The sequence below is a fragment of the Seriola dumerili genome, unplaced genomic scaffold (genome assembly GCF_002260705.1).
Source record: "Seriola dumerili isolate Sdu_G_001 unplaced genomic scaffold, Sdu_1.0 BDQW01000409.1, whole genome shotgun sequence".
Classification (NCBI taxonomy): Eukaryota; Metazoa; Chordata; class Actinopteri; order Carangiformes; family Carangidae; genus Seriola; species Seriola dumerili.
The window spans coordinates 436,753-456,562 of record NW_019174664.1 but is presented as its reverse complement, the minus strand read 5'-3'; the positions used below and the strand labels follow the sequence as shown (position 1 = coordinate 456,562).

General features: G+C 38.4%; 1 protein-coding gene across 1 annotated transcript; it reads right to left on the bottom strand.

Annotated features, from left to right (window-relative positions):
* Positions 1 to 1,263: 1,263 nt before the first annotated feature.
* On the bottom strand, positions 1,264 to 19,076 carry smarcd1 (SWI/SNF related, matrix associated, actin dependent regulator of chromatin, subfamily d, member 1). The gene is made up of 13 exons (XM_022761481.1): positions 18,863 to 19,076; positions 14,464 to 14,642; positions 14,207 to 14,249; positions 12,917 to 13,039; positions 12,187 to 12,309; positions 11,575 to 11,691; positions 10,965 to 11,066; positions 10,661 to 10,822; positions 9,301 to 9,398; positions 8,349 to 8,484; positions 5,974 to 6,096; positions 3,799 to 3,900; positions 1,264 to 2,927 (listed from the first exon to the last, which is right to left on the bottom strand). The coding sequence occupies exons 1-13, from the start codon at positions 19,046 to 19,048 to the stop codon at positions 2,874 to 2,876; spliced, it is 1,548 nt and encodes a 515-aa protein (XP_022617202.1). The 5' UTR covers positions 19,049 to 19,076; the 3' UTR covers positions 1,264 to 2,873.
* Between the last annotated feature and the right edge of the window lie 734 nt (positions 19,077 to 19,810).

Below are 19,810 nucleotides of genomic sequence, written 5' to 3'. Positions count from 1 at the left end.
GACACAAGACGACACACAGACACACACACAGACACACACACAGACACACACACACAGACACACACACACAGACACCACACACACACACAGAACACACACACACAGACACACACAGACACACAGACACACACACACAGACAGACACACAGACAGAACACACAGACAGACACACACACCAGACAGACACACAGACAGACACACAGACAGACACACACCACACACACACACACACACACACACACACACACACACACACACACACACACACACACACACACACACACACACACACACACACACACACACAATGTTACAGCCTTTCATTGAGCAGTAATAAAAGTGAGATACAGTGGGAAATAAATGGAAACACAAGTCCCTCAAAAACTTCAAAAGCTGATTTTGATAACCAATTAATCATTGGTTAACACTCCAGCACACTCCATAGGGAATGTCTGTACTAGTTACCCCACCACATTTGTCTGAAAGCTGCAGTTACCAGATACTTTTAGAGACAGATAGAGAAAAAACAAAACAAAAGCATGATAAGGTTATAAGATCTATTCGCTGTCATAAACTAAATTAAAAGTGGTTCTCAACCTTTTTGGCTCGAGACCCCTAGAGTCTAGTTGGGGTCCATTTGTCATGTTTGAAATGTCAATGTCACAATATGCAGGTGTTGACTATAACTGTGATATTTAAGAAGTATTCATATTGTGTTAATGATACACATATGATAATATGGTGATGGCAGCTTAGTGAATCTTTTGTGTATCAGTTCATCTGGTTGCCTTTTCACTATCTATCATGTGTAATTGTTCTTTTTGTGCACTTGCGTAGTTATGGTTACAAACTCTCTCGCCACCTCCCTAGACTTGTATGAAGAGTCGAATTAATTTGCCAAATAATAGATATAAAACGTACTAAATCATAGGAGACATTTTACTGCGAGGGAAAAAAAAATCACTTTTCATAGTTCTAGTAGATTTTTACTGATAATACATTTGTACTTTTACTTCAGTAGGACTTGGAATGACTTTTACTTAAGTGAAGGATCTGGGTACCTCCACCACTAGTGAATTTTATGCTTGTAAACTTAATGAGTTAGTTGGGCTTTGAACTGATGGTTGGTCCAAACAAGACATTTGAAGAAGACATTTTTCTATGAGCATGTTTAACTATTTAGTAACACTTTCTGGACCAAAACAAATAATCAATTGAGAAAATAAATGACAGATAAATCAGTGATATTAATCACTGTTTGCAGCCCAATTATAATCTATACAGAATTATCAAAGTCATTTTTCATTATTCACAGATTTACCAAAAGCAGTGGCAGACAGAGAACCTCCCAAATACAAGTACATTTTACATATCCTTTATTATAACATAATAAGAACATACAGAAAAATAGGTTTGGTCCATGAAAAAGTCTGCAGATTCAAATAATACTGCAGCCCCCCCCCTCCCCCCCCAGTGTTGTGATTTACACCCCAAAGGTTCCCACAACTTGTTTCAAATCATGCACCTGCCCAAACCCACATTAGTGTATTCTTGGAATTTGTTAATGAAATGCACACGCAACGGTTTCAGCCAGGACCCTCATCTTCATCTTCAACAGGGAAACCATTAAACCCATGAGGTGTCAGGTCTTCAGCCAGCGTACAAAGAAGCTACGACTCTTCACACCTGCTTACCCACACGTGACACCGAGCTTGTTCAAGCGTTTATGGCTTCTCTGCACATAGTTAAAATACACAAAACTAAAAGCAGAAGATTTGACTTTTCCCAGTCTGCAGGCAACATGAATGCTGTGTGCATTTTGCCCTGCAGAACAGTGGTTCCTCAAACGGGACTGCCGTCTTTACATTGTACAGAGCTAAATCACTGGGCTCTGAGAGTGAGGGCCACTTGATATAAATACTGGTTCAACTATCTGAGCGTAGACAAAGAGTTAAGAAAAAGATCTGCCAGGATAAGAGATACAATATCACTTCACATCCATTTTCAGTTTTTTTCTGCTCAGTATTTACAAAACTATATAGACTAGAGGTACTCATACTAGCTACTTCCTTGATAATCTGTACTAGCTAACAAGACAAGTACTGATATAATACATATTTTTAAAAACAATTGATCATTGATAATAACAAAAAAAGAAAAACTTCATACTAAATGGCACTCTTACCAAAAAATAACCGCTTTGCCATAGCAATGTATATTCTGACAAGGAACTGTGGCACAAACTGTCAAAACAAAACAATGAGCAATGTGCAGCCAAGTAGCCTGATTGATTACAAACACAATCACAATCAATATCTAACTGAATGGGCAAGCATCTGGGAACTGGGTCAGGAGTGTGAAATGTAAATTTACTTTCCAAAAAGGGGAAAAAAGCACTGTGGCAGAATCAACACATTCCAGCCGATTTAAGATATTTTTAGCTTCAGGGGCAAAATACATTAAAAGTTGCCAGGTAAAATCTGCCCTCTGTTTTTCATTTGTGTACAGTCTGTTCTTTTGTGTGCGTACAATGTCAAAATGAAAAGGAATGCTTCCAGGCAAGGCTTAGACATGCAAGAGAAAATACATTGTGCTCAAGGAGCTGTGGCGTGAGGAAAAAAGAAAACATACAAAAAATGTGGAAGTAGCAACCAGACTGCAGTAGCTGCGGGGTGAAGTAAAAAAAATAAAATAAAAAAAATGAACATCCTATTTAACAGCAAAACCACCTAGTATCTATGTCTTTCTAAGTTTTGTCAGAAGTCAGTTTGAATGTCTCTCTCTCTTTCACACGCACACACTCACACAGACAGACACACGTTAGTTGTCTCCAACAGCACGTCTCCTCATCTCCAGCCTGTGGGCAAATTTCTTTAGGTGTTCCTGATGCCGAGCGCCTGCTCCAGCTCCTGTCGCCTCTGCTGGACCTGAAAGACATTTTCATACCAGATTTAATGTCCAGAAAAAAATTACAATGAAAACTGTGAAAGTCGACAATGGGCACAATAACACTGAAGATTAAGAGCCTTTATTAATTAGCACTGGAGCTAAAATGATCAATCGATTAGACTCAGGAAATGAACTGGCAACAATTTTGATAATCAATTTATTATTTTTGTTATTTTATTTTCCAGCAAAAAAGCCATTTATTCTCTCAAATGTGAGGATTTTCCGCTTCTCTTTGTTATATATGATAGTAAATTGATTAACTTTGGCTTCTGCATTTGTCGCCTTGGGCTCTGGAAAAAGTGGGCATTTATCACTATTATCTGCGATTTTATAGAAAAGAACAAAACAGAGAAAAACATCAGCAGAATTAAATTAATTGGTGATTAAAAAAAAATTAATGTCACAGCCCCATGAGAGACTGATATAAAATATGTGTAGCTTTGATGATCTGAAAACAGGAAAAACATGAAATTTTTTGACCAATTTTACTGTTTGAATATGAATTGAAGTCCAACCAGTCTTTTACTTGGATTTCTTATAGGAAAAAATTAGCACCAAGAGAAATTCCAATGGACATTTTATTCTTTTGCTATTTTCTTAAGTTTAATTAAAAAAAGTAATGAGAGAATAATCTGCAAATTAATCGAAATAATTATTTTGTTGTTAAAGGGTCTCAAGTGTCTTTATCCTCCTCACTAGAAGCACGGATGATCTTAATGAAGACACAACAATAGATTGTAAAATGTAATAGTTGCTGATAATTTAGTTCAGACCAAAATGGTGCAAGCATGACTAAAATAAAGAGGGGAATATGCAGGAGGAAGAATAAGCAGAGGAAAAACAGATTACCTTGGAGTAGAAGTAGCGACAGACCGCCTCCTGAGCCCACGGCTGGTAGTAAAACTCAGCCCTTCGCTCTTCTTCTGGGTTTCCTACCACATCTGTCATGGTCTGTTCACAGAAAAAGACATTATTAAACAAAAGCTACATCTTAACTTGTCCTAGGACTGATAAATTAAAGAAAGAAAAAACCCTGGAAGGAGGATAAACATCATCTATTGAAGCGACTCATCAAACACAGACTGCAGCTATGATGAATATACTGTCACAAGAGCACCTTTTTTTTTCTGAAAAGCTGTTGCAGTGGGAGCCGCCAGCACTGGACTGAATTCATTCAATTTCACAGGGATTCGGCTGAACAAATACTGCAGGTGGGTGACAGCTGGTCAGCATTTAATCGGCTCACTCAGCACGCAGAGGGGAGGCCGCCATGCTTCCAGTCAGACATATTATTAAATGTTTCACGCTCTATTTTGACTCTGCCCTCTTGTCTTACACCTGAGTTGGCAGCATTAGCCTTGTGTTTGGAGGGGGGAGCTTGTGTGGACAGTGTCCACGTAGTTACGTAACTAAGTTTTGTCTTGCCACAGTTGAACCTGGGGTTTAAATCCATGTCACTGTGACACAGCAAACAACAGCAGGACCAAATAACCTCCAACATGAAAGCAGGGCATTTTCTGAACTTGAAAATTACTCAGGCTTAGAAATGTCAAAGCATATGTTTAAATCTTTTTCCGATTTGCCGGATTCTTGACATTTGAGAAGAGACGTTAAAGCATTTCAAGTGAGAATAGTTTAAAAGACAACATTTCATCTCTTGGTGATAATGACTGTTTTCCGGGTGTGAATTTAGAAGTGCAGGAGTTTCTTTTTCTTGTATCCATTTTCTCCAAATTACCTCAACTTATTTTGCTTCTGTTGGTGATATCCCACATTCCTTAATGGCACATAATAATCCAAACATATACATAAGTGCTTGTAGTGTTGCATTCAAATGGGTTTACAGGTTGTCAAGTCAATTTTATCTATATAGTGCAAATCACAAAATTTGTTTGAAAGTCAATCGAACACCCCCTAACATTACATTTGAATTTGGATGTGGAAAAAAAAAAAAAAACAGACACGGAAAAACAGATGAAACCTCTGAGTACTAACACAGGAGTGATTGGTCTTTCAGAAAAATGTAACACGCTATGTAGGGAGTGAAAAGAAATAATACTGAAATCGTTGTCTTCCATATATTAATTTGTCATGTGCTTGTGGTTCTTTGGTTTAAGCTTTTTCTTGTAGATATCATTTGTTTTTATAAACACTCAAAATTGTTACTGATGTCTTCTTATCAATGCACCTTAACTACAAATATGAGAAACATATTATTTCCAAAAGCAAAAGTGTGTGTCCTGGTCATAGCTCAGTTATAAAATCATCGCACACCGCTGAGCGTCTCTCTTGCCAGGTTGCTGACAGCTGAACACTCAGTCACACTGGACTGCAACAGAAGAGGTGGGACTAGGGTGAGAAATTGTTTACCCAACTTCAATGATGGTCAGCACTGTAGCTGATAGCAGCCAACAGACACAACAAACAAACAAACAAACAAAAAAGAGCACACTGATTCAATCATCAAATCTCAAAGTTTTCTCCTCTAATGACATTACACTACAGGGGAACAGAGTAGGCAGGTAGGTGGAGCGATAACAGCAGTGACAATAATGGCAAGGGAATTAAGTGTTTCAAGTTGAAAACGATGAGTCAGGCCTCCTACTCAAAACACTAGAAGTCTGCTGTGATGCATTTTGATCCATTGAGGCTACTGTCAGTGGAGAAGCTGGTTATTGCTGCTTCTTCATCTTTCTGATCCATATGGGACTTCTTGCTGAATGACTGTTGAACATTCAGGCAAAACGGCATTCAGGTTTAAAAGTGCTTACTCTTCTGAATGACTGACACCATAGCTGCATCTTTATGCTTTAAAGTTTAGTGAAAGAACTTTTTCATTTCAAAGCAACACAAAAACGTTTAGAGATGTGTTCTGCATTGATAATAGCTGTGATATGTGTTGCAAGGTGGATTTTTTTTTTTGCAAGCAGAAGCGCCACGGTATCTACAGTGATACTGGACCAAAAACAAAAGTGCATCAAATTCCTCGAAGTTCCAGTTTGAGGTCATGACAGGCAGACTGACCTTGAGGTCTCTGCACTGGGACTGCAGCCAGTCGTTGATAAAGCCCTGAGGATCTCTGGCAAAACTCAGCATGAACTCTCTCTGGGTCTTCAGCTGGTTAATGGTCTCAATGGTTTCGTGGATCTGTGGAGAATCAAACATAGAAGGGCTATCAATTTAAAGTAATTAAGTAGGTACTGATAAAATATTAATTGACAGTGATTCATCAACAAGCACATCACACTCAATTACTAAAATAAGGACAGACTGAAGTTTCCTTTACTCTCTTAAGCCCTAGGCTACTTTTCTCAAAAAACAGACCCAAAATCAGTAATAATTCCTCAAGTGTAAAGCCATAATTAATTGGGCTCTATTATGTGATGAACGACATTTGGGAGAATTTTGAATTACAATTAGTCTTCCTGTCCTAATCACCAAGCCAGAGTGACTTCACTCCCACCCAAACTAACTTCTAAATTAGAGTGAATAACAACCTTATAATGAGTCAGTTGGCACTGATGCTATTGAACCTGTTCTGAACTGCAACTCAATCAAGTCTGATGCAGTAGAAATGAAGCACAATAATGCTACATGCATGTTAGTCAGAGTAGTATTAAGCAGCCATTTGGAGAGACGAGTGTGTCAAAATAGCTTTTGTGCCTAATGACAGGTAATCTAGCTGCAAATTCTCCTGATTCTCATTCCTAATGGTCTTCATGCTGTTTGCAAGACATTGAACTACTCCATGCTTTTCATTTTTAGAAACATCTTTGTATCTTACCGCCTTATGAGGAGGAAGAAAGATATGCTTAATAATCTGGAACAACCTCTTTAAGCAGGTTTCCCTTTAATTAATATCACCTGGCAAACTAATTAACGACCCTGTCTAAGATTGATACCAGTTATCATATAAGGTGTGAGAAATAACACAGGCAACAACTTTCATTGAAAAAGTAAAAGCTAAATGTTTTTTTTTCTGAAATTCTATTGATATGTCGCTTGTATAATTTGAGTAATAATTTTTAGTGAGTAATTCTGTAAAAATAAGTTTGTTTTTTTTTAAATAAAAAGAACACTGTTGAGGGACCCTTTAAAAAGTTTCTTTCCAATTTCCAATAAAAAAAAAGAAGAACAGATGCGATAAATCAAACCCTTTCTCCAAAATTACATGTACACACTAAAAAACTATCACTGCAGTAACAAGCATGACAAGGTCAAGTCAGCTGAACATCTGGTTTCTTCACTCATCTCAGTGTTCACTTTGGGCTGTTGAAATAAATACTTGTTTTACAACAAGCTTGTAGCCCATACTGATTGTTAAGGTAAAAGGACTGTAGTCCAGCGAGCAGCGTCAAACGAGCCATCTCATGGTCAGGGTGAAGTGGTCAACACAGGAGAATCTCTTAACAGGCCCACCAGAAAAATCTGATTTACTATTCTATGGCCTGTCCTCTTTGTCTTTACACGGGATAATGCAGATCATTATATCCAGTAAAGCTCTATTTTTTTAAATGTTTGAACACAGGCACTGGGTATAAAATGGGTCGTGTCTCTGGTTTTACATTGATCTGGTGGTGTTTAAAATGTAAAAATAAACTACAAACGCTGAGACAACTAAGACAGGCTCTGCTACAAACTGTTTCTGATATTAAGCCGGCAGGAACAGGGTGTATATCAGCAATTGACACCAAACCCAAAATAAAGTAACCAAATGAATGGCGCCTATAAACTGTAAACACGCTCTCTATATCTATATTGTTAACTTGTCTCAGAACAAAGACAACACAGGGGGGCGTCTTTTAGGAGAATGGCTCCATGCCTTATCAATGTGATTGCAGACATCCTAGCCAATGTAATGGCTGCTAGCAGGAGGTCAAGAAGACCTGACTGACCTCAAAACTGGTTAGAGAGAATAGAGGCAATAATACACAGGCAACAATTTGAGGGAGCAGATATGTATGAAATTGCCCACAGCAGGCCCCACAAAATGGGACCAAAAATTGACACTCAATGAACTGGGGTTAGATAAGAAAAAAAAAACAAGCCCCTGCCCCCTCACATTACATTTAAATCGATCGTGCTTAAATGGCCTTAGCAGTTACAGCAAATGGTAGCTGCCCCATGGCAAAGTGACAAGACATTAAAATTCGAAACAACTGCTCATTGATACAAAATAGTAGGAAAATAATTAAGTGCTATCTCAAACTAATTGACAAAATAAATACATAAAAATCTTACTTCCTCTCATTTCGAGTTTTTCTTCAGGATGGGGCGATTTGGTTGTATAAAAGATCAAAACCTCACAAAAAACTGCAGGAAACAGGAAACACAATTCCCCACTGTGTACACGCAGTTCTGTCTAAACCTCTCACAGAACAGCTGGTGGCTGCTCGTACCTTGTTGTCCAGTCCTGCTATTTCCTGCTGACTGGCTGTGGAGAGCAGGAAGGAGTTCATCTGGGTCTTCAATGTGTCGTCCACTTCCACGTCAATGTCATAGCAGGCAGTCTTCTTTTGGTCATTGGGGTCCACACTATTACAGGAGTAAATAAGGTTTATACAGTATATTTAGTTTGTGTGTGATCACATCACATTAGAAGCAACAGGTGATGACAAATAAGATTGGATTTTAACAGCAAACCACTTCTGATGTTAGGTAAAAAAATCATGGCTCCAACTTTTTCAACATCTTATTTGCCACAAATTAAGACTGAAAAACAAAAAACACAACTAGAGCTTAATCAATCAGCTGGTTAAAGGATTCAGAGAACTGGCAACTATTTTGATAGGTGCTTAATTGTGTTTTTCAAGCGAAATGCCAAAATTGATTTTGTCATATATGTTGTAATGAGTGTTGACATGATGGTCGGATGAAACAAGGAATTTCAAGACATCATCTTGGACTTACAATAGGCAGCGTTTTCTGACATTTTATAGACCGAAACTTAATAACTGGAAAATAGCATCAGATGAAAACATCAGGTCTGTGTTGAGCAATGAGGAGACTGTAACATTCCTCTAGTTAACACATGGCATAAACATAAATGCTATTTTCCATTATGTTTTCTTCATTGTTATCCACCTTTTGGGGTTTGCCTGGCACTCTTAAGTCACGTCATCTTGTTGCACCCTCTTCTTTTGCAACAGTTAAATGGGACCCTACTGGAAAATTAGTGCTACTAGCTGTTTATCTCAATGCAGTCAGCTTCTAATAATTGCACAACAGTAGTGGAAGGAAACATGTATTAATTCTTTGGCCAGTTCTCTCAGAACTAGTTAGATTTTCTCAACATTTAATTACAAAACTAGCTACTGTAGGTGCCCTGTACACCAAACTACATTATGTTACCTGATCACATGGTTGATGATGATAGGCTCTGGGGGCATCAGGAGTGCATGCAAGCGCTGTGGGATCTCAGAGAACTTCATTCGCTGGGTCTCAAAAATCTGCAAACGAGGACAACCCTCGGTTACTGCAACAAGTGCTATTTAGAGTTTTTGGTCAGAGAAAATATGCAGTTTTAAAACATCACCGTGGACACCTTGTGAAACCGTGAGGACAGTTTTTACTTTTTGTGGACATTCTACGGACCAACTGAAAATGAAAATCGTTCATTGCAGCCCAATTTCAATTATTGTTTCAGTGGAATTGTATTGCAATGATACTGTGACTGTTTTACAATTTTTTTTTTTTTTTTTTTTTTTACAAACTAACACAATGAGATACTGAAGTGTGGCAAAAACAGAATTTATTGCACTGAACATCAAGTTGTACATTTATCATCAGGGATTGGTATCGTTAAGATTTAAATGGCAGTGGTAGTGTAGTGGTACCATTACTATTTACAATATACTGTTTATCGTTTTCTTATATGTACTGTATATTAAATTAACATTCTTCACCCCTCGCATACAAGCTCATAGATGTCTCTCTTCTGGATTGGAAACAGTGAAAATGCATCATAGACGAATGTCTTAGTCAGAAACAGCCTTAGTGAGATAAAATGTGCAGGATAACTTTTACATAGCACTAATAAAAAGGAAATCTATTTTCTTAATTTTTCCTGGCTGAGAGCAGAACCGATAACTGCAGAACTTATTGATACTACAGTCATTAATAATTTAGGGCCCATTTAATATCGGGTTTTGGTACCATCCCTATTTACCATTTTGTTATACTGATATGGAAAAGTTCCTGATTAAAATTGATTTCAGCCATATATTGCAGCCTTAGTTGCAGCTAACTCAGTCCATTTTTATCGATTGTATCATTGTATTATTACCAAAGCAAGCTTTTAAAATTGCATTCGACATTTTCCTCATCCCAAATCAAAGTAGTTAATTTACAAGAAAGTGTAAACATCGTAGGTATCATAAGCCGTTGAGTGAAATTTATTCCGTAACTTTGTAGGAATTCAATATTAACTTCCTACAATACTCTGTTTATCTTGGCAGAGTAGAGAAGAATGCACCACGAAACCAGTCAGGGCCCAGAAGTAGCGAGTCGCCATAAAAGGGTAGAGAACTGTGCAACCTCAAGAGCAGGAATTAACCAGAACAACTATGAGACTGCCACTCATCCCAGCTTCATGGGCCAGCTACAGTTTGTGTTCAACAACAGATTAGAAAGAAACCTTTCCTCTCTTCCTCTATCTAAAAGTAACAAAGTGAATTTGAGGTGTGTTACGTTACAACAGGACTCCACTCACCTGCTGCAGGTACTTGTCACAGTTGATGAACTCACGCTCATGAGGGTCCTGGAGTTTGTGGGTCTTGACATACTGCCACAGGGCCTGAATTATAACAGGTCTGGTCTGGGTGTGGATACCCAGCATACGAGCCAGCCGAGGGTCCAGTTTGAACTGAGGGGGCTGTTTGGAGAAAGGTAAATTTGCTGTTAGAAGATGACTCCGGATTTCCTCCACTAACCTTTCCTCAAACTAAATGTCTGAAGAACACTTGAAGGCAACATTACCACATGGCCTACTGAGAGTAAAACCCCTGAGCCTTTACCTGGTAGTCGAGCATGAGAAGGACGGTGCAGCGAACGCCCACATCACCTGGCCTCTTCACCTGGAAACCATCAGTCTCCTGGGTGGTGGCAGTCCTATGCCACTAGAAGGACATTTTAGTAACAAGTACAATATTTACTGTTCAGTCTATGAACTTACATTCTTCATTTTCAATTGTCAGTGCATCAATACACAAGTGATTCTTAGCATTAACTGACCATTGAATTAAATGTAATCAAAATACACTCGGTGGCCACTTTATTATGTACACCTGTATACAATCCATTACAGCTGTTTTACTATAAAGTCTACTTTTGTGACACCTAAAGACAGATGATATAGCAGTGCTGTTGTATTGGACTGCATTAGATTGTGCAGGGGTGCCTAATAAAGTGGCCACTGAATGAAAGTTGTAAAATCAGGTGATCTTATTTTAAATGAGTAACAATGTTGTGTTCCTGTTCAAAATACAAATTAACCATAGTACAGATGCAATAAACAGAAATGCCACATTTTTTTAAACTCCAAATTAATAATATAAGTATAGAAAGGCAAAAAACTGGGTATATGTCAGATGCATATATAGAGATACATAAAATAAATGATCTTACTTCCACAAGGTGATTATCTGGACCATACAGGTCCTTGTCCAACTCAATCACCAGGGACTTGAAGAAAGAAGAGAACTTCCTCTTCTGTTTGGTGGCTTCATACTTGGACACAGCTGTCTGTAAAGCAAATATTGTTGTTGGAAATCAAAGTTCAAGCAAGTTTGTTTCAATTATCTATGTCTGCTCCCTCCAGGGAAGCAAATGTTGTGATCCAAATCTCAAATGCATATAAGGGAAGTAACAAGAATAATTTTGGCGAGGGGAAAAAGGTGAAAATAGCCTAATATTGAAATACACGAGCATCCAGCAAAGAAAATGTAATAAGAAGCAACAAATCTTTGGTTAAATACTGCTATAAAGCCATTACAAGGAACAGGGGGAAGGTAGCACCACTGACAAAAGACTAATAGCTAACAGACAAAATCTTAATGTAAAAACTCTTGAGACTACAAGAAGCATAACTACAATAATGGTTGCTTTGGAACTTTGGGGAAAAAAATACTACAGGCCAAATCCATGTCATATTGGATTATACTGCCACAAATAAATATATACAGGAAAACAGTCAATCTAAAAATAAAACAAATATATATAGTACTCCTATTAATTTACATCTTCCAGCAGACGCCCCTCAACACGCAGCTCCCATGATGCAACTGTTCCTTCTCCATCCTCAGCATCTGGCTTTGCAGGGTTGAAGGTGTTGGATATGAAGATCCGAAGCTTTCTCTTTTGCTAAAAACAATTAGTCAAAAAACACATTTTAAATTCATGTGCTATCAATCACTCAACACTGACTTGATATCTAAATCAATAATCAACTAGTATTTAAAAAAAAAAAAAAAAAAAACTACTGCTCCATGAGTTAAATTGTCTTTCATTCAATAAAGTAAATTTTATTCAAGGCAAAGGAAAGACAGCTCCACCATTATTCTGTGTAGTTCAGTTGCTGGGAGGATATTCAAGTATCTGCTAAGCCTGTTCTTTATCTTCAACATGATGACTTTTTGCTCACCTCTATGTAAACACAGCCTGTAAAATCAACATTTACTTAATACTCTATAAAAATGAAAACACAGTGTCTGTATCTTGTTTCAAAAATCCATGAGTTGAAGCCTTAAAACCAAACCCCCCCTTTATAAGGCAGCCTGTGAAATGTATGAACTCATAATCCTGTAGACATTTCGGATTAACAAGCCTTTACAAAATGGCATCACTTTTAAATGACCAGTTATAGGGACCGTGGAAGCCCCCGAGCATATGAATGACTTTGAAATTAATTTCAGGTTTGAACCGAAGTGAATGAGGGAGCCTGGGAGTGTACAGTTAAGTTGAACTATACCTTAATGGGCCTCTTGAGGGCCTCCTGAATGTCAAGTCTTTTGCGCATGATGGTCTGGTCCAGCTTCCTCTCAAAAGCCAGCAGATCCATGTAAGCCTGAGACTCTGGGACCAGTTCCCTGATCTGGAACAGAAGAGAACATACTGGTAACCACTGGTGCAACATTAAACAAGCACACACCCCAAAGAACTCACTGTCAGCTGTCAACTTTGTCTTCATATACTAATTCTTACTAAACATCATGGCAGCATTTTTGTCTACTTACTCCCTCTCAAAGAGGAACCGTACATAGCTTAAAAATCTGTAGGGACCAAAGTATGTTGGCAAGCAGGTGTAACTGCTCCAACATCTGTATGTACCTTTCGATGCTTACCCAGCAGCTTCTGTTTTCAATGAATACTAAGAATCACAGGAATGAAAAGGTCAGAATGGCTGCAAGTAGAATTGGATTCTCATTCAGTAATGGGTACATTTAAAAAAGTTTTGATTAAAAAACACTGTACAGGAAAACAAATACATTAAAAAACTAAATTATAATCAATCTAAACAAAAGATTATTATAATAAACTGTTAGGGTAAAGGGCCTGACAATATGATTAAGATTCACAAAGTAATTTTTAAAAAAAATACTAAATAGAATGTAATATGATACCTGTTTCACAATCTTATCAATAAAAACTGGTAGGGATAATAAGGCAAATTATTCCTCAAATTCTGTGTGAAAAGAATGTTAATTTATTTACATTTATTTCACATTTGTATGACGATCACTCCTAATAATATAATTAATTAATCACTGAACATACGGTGGACCTGGATAAGCACCAGAAAATGGATGGATGAATCAATGAATGGATTAATCAATTAAAAAATACCTAATTAACTTAAGGTCAGTGGTCTGAAGTAAGATTAAGGAGGTTTTAATATATTTTATGGCCTGTTTTGAGGAAACCTAAATCAATGCTTGACTTTTCAAGACCTGCAGATACCCTGTGGTTAGAGAAAAGTACAAGGAAATGAACCTGAAGCTTTTTCTGGTCCTGTTTGTCAGATTTTCAAAAATCTTTCATCATGGACACTACCACTCGGCACGCATGAAACTGACGAAAATGTCAAGTGCATGCACCCCTAATCCTAGGGCTTTAAACACGGCTCTTTAAAGACCAGCTCTCCTTTTTTTCCAGAGCTACCTGAATTAAAATTTAAATTGACTTACAGATGTAATCTCTCCAATACACTCAAGGCTAGAATGAATGGATTTCCATTCACTGCCGTTTGATAAATACTTACCCTCTGAGGTAGAATTTTATCAGCCATCTTCTTCTTCTTTGTACTGTAAAAATAAATAAGCAAAACAAGATAAGTTTGAGATTAGTCAGAGCAGCTCTGTGCGTCATCACAAGAAGACAAAGAAGCCAGTTAAACTCCTTAGTCTAAGATTACACTCTGCAGTGCCTGGATGACACATGTACAAAAAACACCTGAAGAATAATACTGCATTAACATAATCACAACAATTCCTTTGCTGATCTAGAGGGGGTACATACTGCTGGTTGCGGTTCTGCTGCTGCTGAACCTGCTGAATCTGCTGGGGGGCCGGCCTCTTACGAGACGGGTCCATCACACCAGGCATCCCGGGGCGAGACACGGGACTGCTGCCGTATCCGGGGGGGCCCATGGCTGGTCCCTGTGGGGTCATACGGCTGGATGGAGGCATGCCGGGTCTCTGCACACAGAAGAGGAAAAAAAATTACTAGTTACAGGAAAAAGACTTTCTGGGCATTAGTTTTCTATTTCACAAGTCATTTCACAGCCATTGAGTCTTTACCACAGAGAAATCTGAACACCTGCTTTAAGGCTTTGCCGATGAGAAATAGGATTCCTTTGTGTTTGCTATTTTCATCCCCCAAATTTGTTCAGACTGCAGGAATCTGGTCTGTGCAGGGCTATAACTTGTGGTTATAGGAACTAGTTGACTGCAGCCCTAAAAATGTACATAATTTGTTAATGCATATTGTGCATATCCAACTATGTATCGGTGTTCCAACCAAAATGTAGAAGGTCACAAGGACATTCCTTATGAGCTTCCCATTGTAACATGGCTAATTGAGCTAGAGGTAACTTCACAGGTACTCGCTGGTGGTAGGTGGAAATATTGCACCGCCTCAGCACCCCCAGATTATGTTTTTTACAGCTAAAAGGACAAATCTACGGTGAAGGATTGTGTTTCGATTAACACCTTCATAGAAATAACGCCACTGTAATCCCGGTCGGAGAACATTGTTCAAAAAGAGGAATAAATGTATTGTAGAATCATAAAGATAACAGGGCTACACGTCAGTCAGTGATGTGAAACACTGTGCACATTTAGCATCTGAATCCTAAATTAGTGAAATCTATGGATATCATCACGGATTCTAACAGACACTGGGGGTCAGATAAGCCAATTATGGTTGCAAATGGACAAATTAATTAATTAATGTCTGTATTTCTAATTTAATTTTTGGGTCCATGAGTTGCTGTTCATCTGAAATGCCTGAAATGGTACAAGTACAAAACATGTCCACTGTAAAGCAACCTGAATTTTCCAAGGTCAATGAGTGTAATGAAAGCTTTGAAATGGCTTTTGAGGGAAGAAAAAGCAGATTGTCATCCATTCGCTATAACTTGTATGGATACTGTCTAATTGGATGGTCGTGTTTGCTATGAGACATAGAATTAAATAAATACCAAACAAATCAATGCTGAAATGTCAATGTAAATATGGCAATAAAACATTAGCAGCACATCACCTAATGTAAGAGTATTCATTATTCACTAAATAGAACAAATTCTTGCATGAAAATCTGAAAGCATAGCTCATAATCAACACTACATAAGAGCTCTGTACTGTTTACAGAACATACAAACACTACTTTTTATATTTGAGGCATCTGTCTGGTAGTCCTACAACAACATATAGCAACAACTTGCATGCCAACTCCTTCAAATAAGTCAATATAGAACAAACACCACTGTCAACTCACCAAACCATGTGCTAAGAACTCAAACAGGCGACTTCGTGTATCTGACTGCATGAGGGCAGGTGAAAACAGCTGATTAATGACAAATCACTGATTGCAGCTTTCCTTCCAGCAGTCACTCCAACAAATGAGAGAGAATTGAAGGTACCCTCTCCGCAGCCTATGGCGTTGGGTGGAGGAGAGGAAGAGCGACGGACATTGACTTGTCAACAATACGGGTAAGATGAATATGCTCTGCCTTTTCCACAAAGCGCAGTGTGGGCAGAAAGGGACTGTATGTCGATCATTCAGTGCTTTTTACACTATATATCAGCACAACCTTGATTTACCTGAGAACGACTGGAGTTCTGCAGCTTTCAGAGAATGAAGCCTATTTGACTATGTTGTGAAAGGCTGCTTGTATGAGTGAAAGCATTCAGGGACGACAGAGAAAAAAAAGATGTAACATCCTTTCACTGAACGGTGTTACAGGCTGCCAGTAGCTAAGCAGCAAACACTTCAATTCCTGTAGATCAATAATGACAAATGATTTATCATTTTTATCATGGCTCTGAGAAACCGCATATTAGCTGGAGACAACCAATGATCCAATACAATAGTTTCAGTCCAGTAAAAACACTGGACCACAGATCAGGTTATAAAAAGTTATAATCTAATACTACACATGGACAAACCTACTAACTGACTTTGCGTGACATGGTGGAAAAAGAAGCAGCAGCATGTGTCACAGGAAAACAACAGTAACCACTCAGGACTACTTAGCTATTTTAAGCAAAGTGCATCCATAAGCACACAGAGAGTAGACCTGCAACGATTAGTCAGACAACTGACAGAAAGTTAATCAAGCAACCATTGTAATTTAACTCCTCTCCAATGTTTTGGATTTTCTGTTTTTCTTTGCTTTACATCATTCTAAACTGAATATCTTTGGGTTTTGGGCTAAAAAGATGTGAAGAGGCCACGTAGCTCTCAAGGGAATTGTAACAGACAATTTTCGGAAATTTTTGTAGTCCAAACAATTAACCAAGAAAATAATCTGTAGGTAAATTGATAAAGAAATGGTGTTTGACAAATTTATCTACTGTGGGGAAAGTTTCTCTGTGCTCTAGTCTGGAGACAGTTTATGGTCTAATACGCATCTTACACAAGTGTGATGTGAAAACTTGAAACCTGCAGTGCACATGAAATGTTAAGTAGGAGACATCTTGTGTCCAGCAGTTAAACGTTTGCAATGACCAATATTTGCATATTGAAAAATTCTGTACATTTTAACTACATGATTAAACTTTTCTGTGGGAAAAAAAATATCCGACACAAATTATTATTACAAGCAGGGTATTTTTATATGTGTTAAAAAATGACTGTCCCTGAACATCCCAGAGACATCAGTACGATTTTATGTGCAGGGTAATGCAACTCAAAAATAACAGCAATATTAGATACTTTAAATGTATCTGCAAGAGGGCTACATCATGTTACAACTCCAGAAAGCAAGATCCGCAGGTGCTGTCAATTCCTAATCACTGAGACAGACTGCCATCATATCCATATCATATCTGTCCTTTTACTACATATTTTAACACCTAGAATATCTCCTTTTACATATTTCATGTTAAGTAAAGGTAGTAACTGCGTTACACAAGTAAAACATTGGCTTGCATAATTTCAAATGAACTAACATTGTACTTGTTGAGCGCATTCTGCAGTGTATTTTGGACTAACTAAAAATCTATTATCTTTACAGACAATTGCATTACGCAGTCTTAAGTCCCTGATATAACAGCTAATAGGCCTGCAACAAACAATTCCTTTTATTATTTATCAATCTGCCAATTATTATTTTGATTGATTTATGAAACATTTTGTATATAAAATTAGTTTATAGTGAACAACGTTTGTTATAATTTCCCTCGGACCTAAGTCTTGTTTTGTCTGTCTGGCAGTCCCAAGATATTCACTTGACTGTCATGTCTGTCAAAGAAAAGCATCAAATCCTCAGATTTCAAGAAGCTGGAAACGGCAAGTTGTTGACTCTTTTGCATTACGAAATGACTAAAATCCAGTTATTTCTTAGAGGTTCGACAAATTGATTACTCACTGCATCTCTTGCCAATAAATTTTGGATCATTTCATCGACTTGAAAACAGCTGCAGCACCTGTTTTGTTCAGCGAAAGCTTCAAAACCCCCAAACAAAATGTAAAACTTTCTGTGGAGTAACCACAGGCCCAGTTGTTTTGTTGTGCAATACCTTTGCCAACCAGGTGACTGCAGGTTTACCAAATGCAGGGAATGATGCCCCTGCGAGCTGGGAAACACCAACTGGTGACCAACAAACCTATGTATTACACAAGGTATGTAATACATGGTCCTAGTTTGAGCCTCTCCTATGATCACTACGCAAACCTTTGAGAATTTGCATTGATTCAAACTGCAGCCTGTTCATTCACAAGTAGACAATGCATGTTACTTGACTTTGCAGCTTTTAAACTTTTTAGTTCAACAAAAGCTTAAACTCTCTAAAGTAAAACGAGTATTTTTAAAGGCTTGCCTTTTTACGCGTTTGGTAAACGACTCGAATCCCTTATCGTGTGTTTTCAGCGAGAACACTGGTCGGTACTAACAGTTAGCGACGTTAGCAGGCTAAGCTAATTGGCTACCGTGACTAACTAGCTATTCTTACTGTTAGCGGGCGGGAGGGTTAGCGAATTCAAACAACGAACAAACTCTCATAGTCGGTCAAAGTGACTGATTAAAACGTTTCTCACTGGTAACTACTTTTCAGTCGGGCTGCAGTTAGTCCGAGCTGTGGCCCGCACTGGTGGCGGTGGTTAACGTTAGCCACCAGTGACAAAGCAACGGTAAGAGGCTTTGTTCTAGCGGACAGGCTAACGCGTCAGAAGCCAAGATGGAGCGATATCTCACCGGGTACCCAGGCCCGGGCATCGGGGAGCGGTACATGTGGTTCTGCGCGGCCGACGAAGGTCCCATCCTTCCAGAGGGAGTCCCGGGCCCCATGCCTGGTCCTGCGCCCGGTACTGGTGGTCCAGGTCCCATCGCTCCGCCACCACCACCCGTTGGTGCTGTCTGAAAGCCCCCTCTAGCCGCCATCTCCTCTCTGAATGTCGCCGCCGGTGGAGGCACGGAGCTACCGCGAGAGCGAGAACGGAGTTTCGGGTGGTGGAGTCGAAGCCTCGGCGACCTCCGCTGGATGATTGTGGTATTGCACTGGGGCTGGCGATAGTGATCTTGATGATGATCAACTGGTCCTGGATTATTGGATATATTATATTTTGAAATGTCATAAAACAAAGTAGTGGAGGAAGTACTCAGATGTTTTGTAGCAATAACACACTGCAAAAAAAATACTGTCACATGTTAAATTTTTACTTGAGGAAAAGTAAAAAAGTATTATTATCAAAACCTACTTAAAGTACTAAGACTAATTGAAAATAGAAAATTCCTTAAAAATGAAACTTCAAACTATTCAGTTACATAGCCCGTCAGGTTCTTACACCTGTTTTCAAAATATGATTGCATTATTTTGATTTTGCTTACTACTCAACTCTGATGTCAAATTATTTTATATACAGTATATAAAGAGCAGTGGCAAAATTAGTTAAAAGGTTTGCTTCTGCACACATAACTTAACTTAAAGTTAATTTTCTTTTGAAATATGACAGACTGAAAACCAGTCTGTTTGCAGGGATGTCTGGATGTGCAGCAAACTCAAACCAAACAAGCCTGTCTGGGTTTCTCAGAGGAGAATCAAGGTTTACTTCCTTTCGTTGGTAATGTTACACAGGTCACTTGTCTGCCTGACACTGCAAACTGGATTAAAACCAAACCAAATAGCAACTGGAGTTTTTGCAG

Bases quoted from the DNA above. Each gene is read 5' to 3' on its own strand.
- smarcd1 (XM_022761481.1), bottom strand. From the start codon at position 19,048: ATGGCGGCTAGAGGGGGCTTTCAGACAGCACCAACGGGTGGTGGTGGC. The intron at 13,040-14,206 runs GTAAGTATTTAT...CTTCTGTTCCAG, and splicing joins ATAAAATTCTACCTCAGAGG to ATCAGGGAACTGGTCCCAGA. The intron at 6,097-8,348 runs GTACGAGCAGCC...GATTCTCCACAG, and splicing joins TAGCAGGACTGGACAACAAG to ATCCACGAAACCATTGAGAC.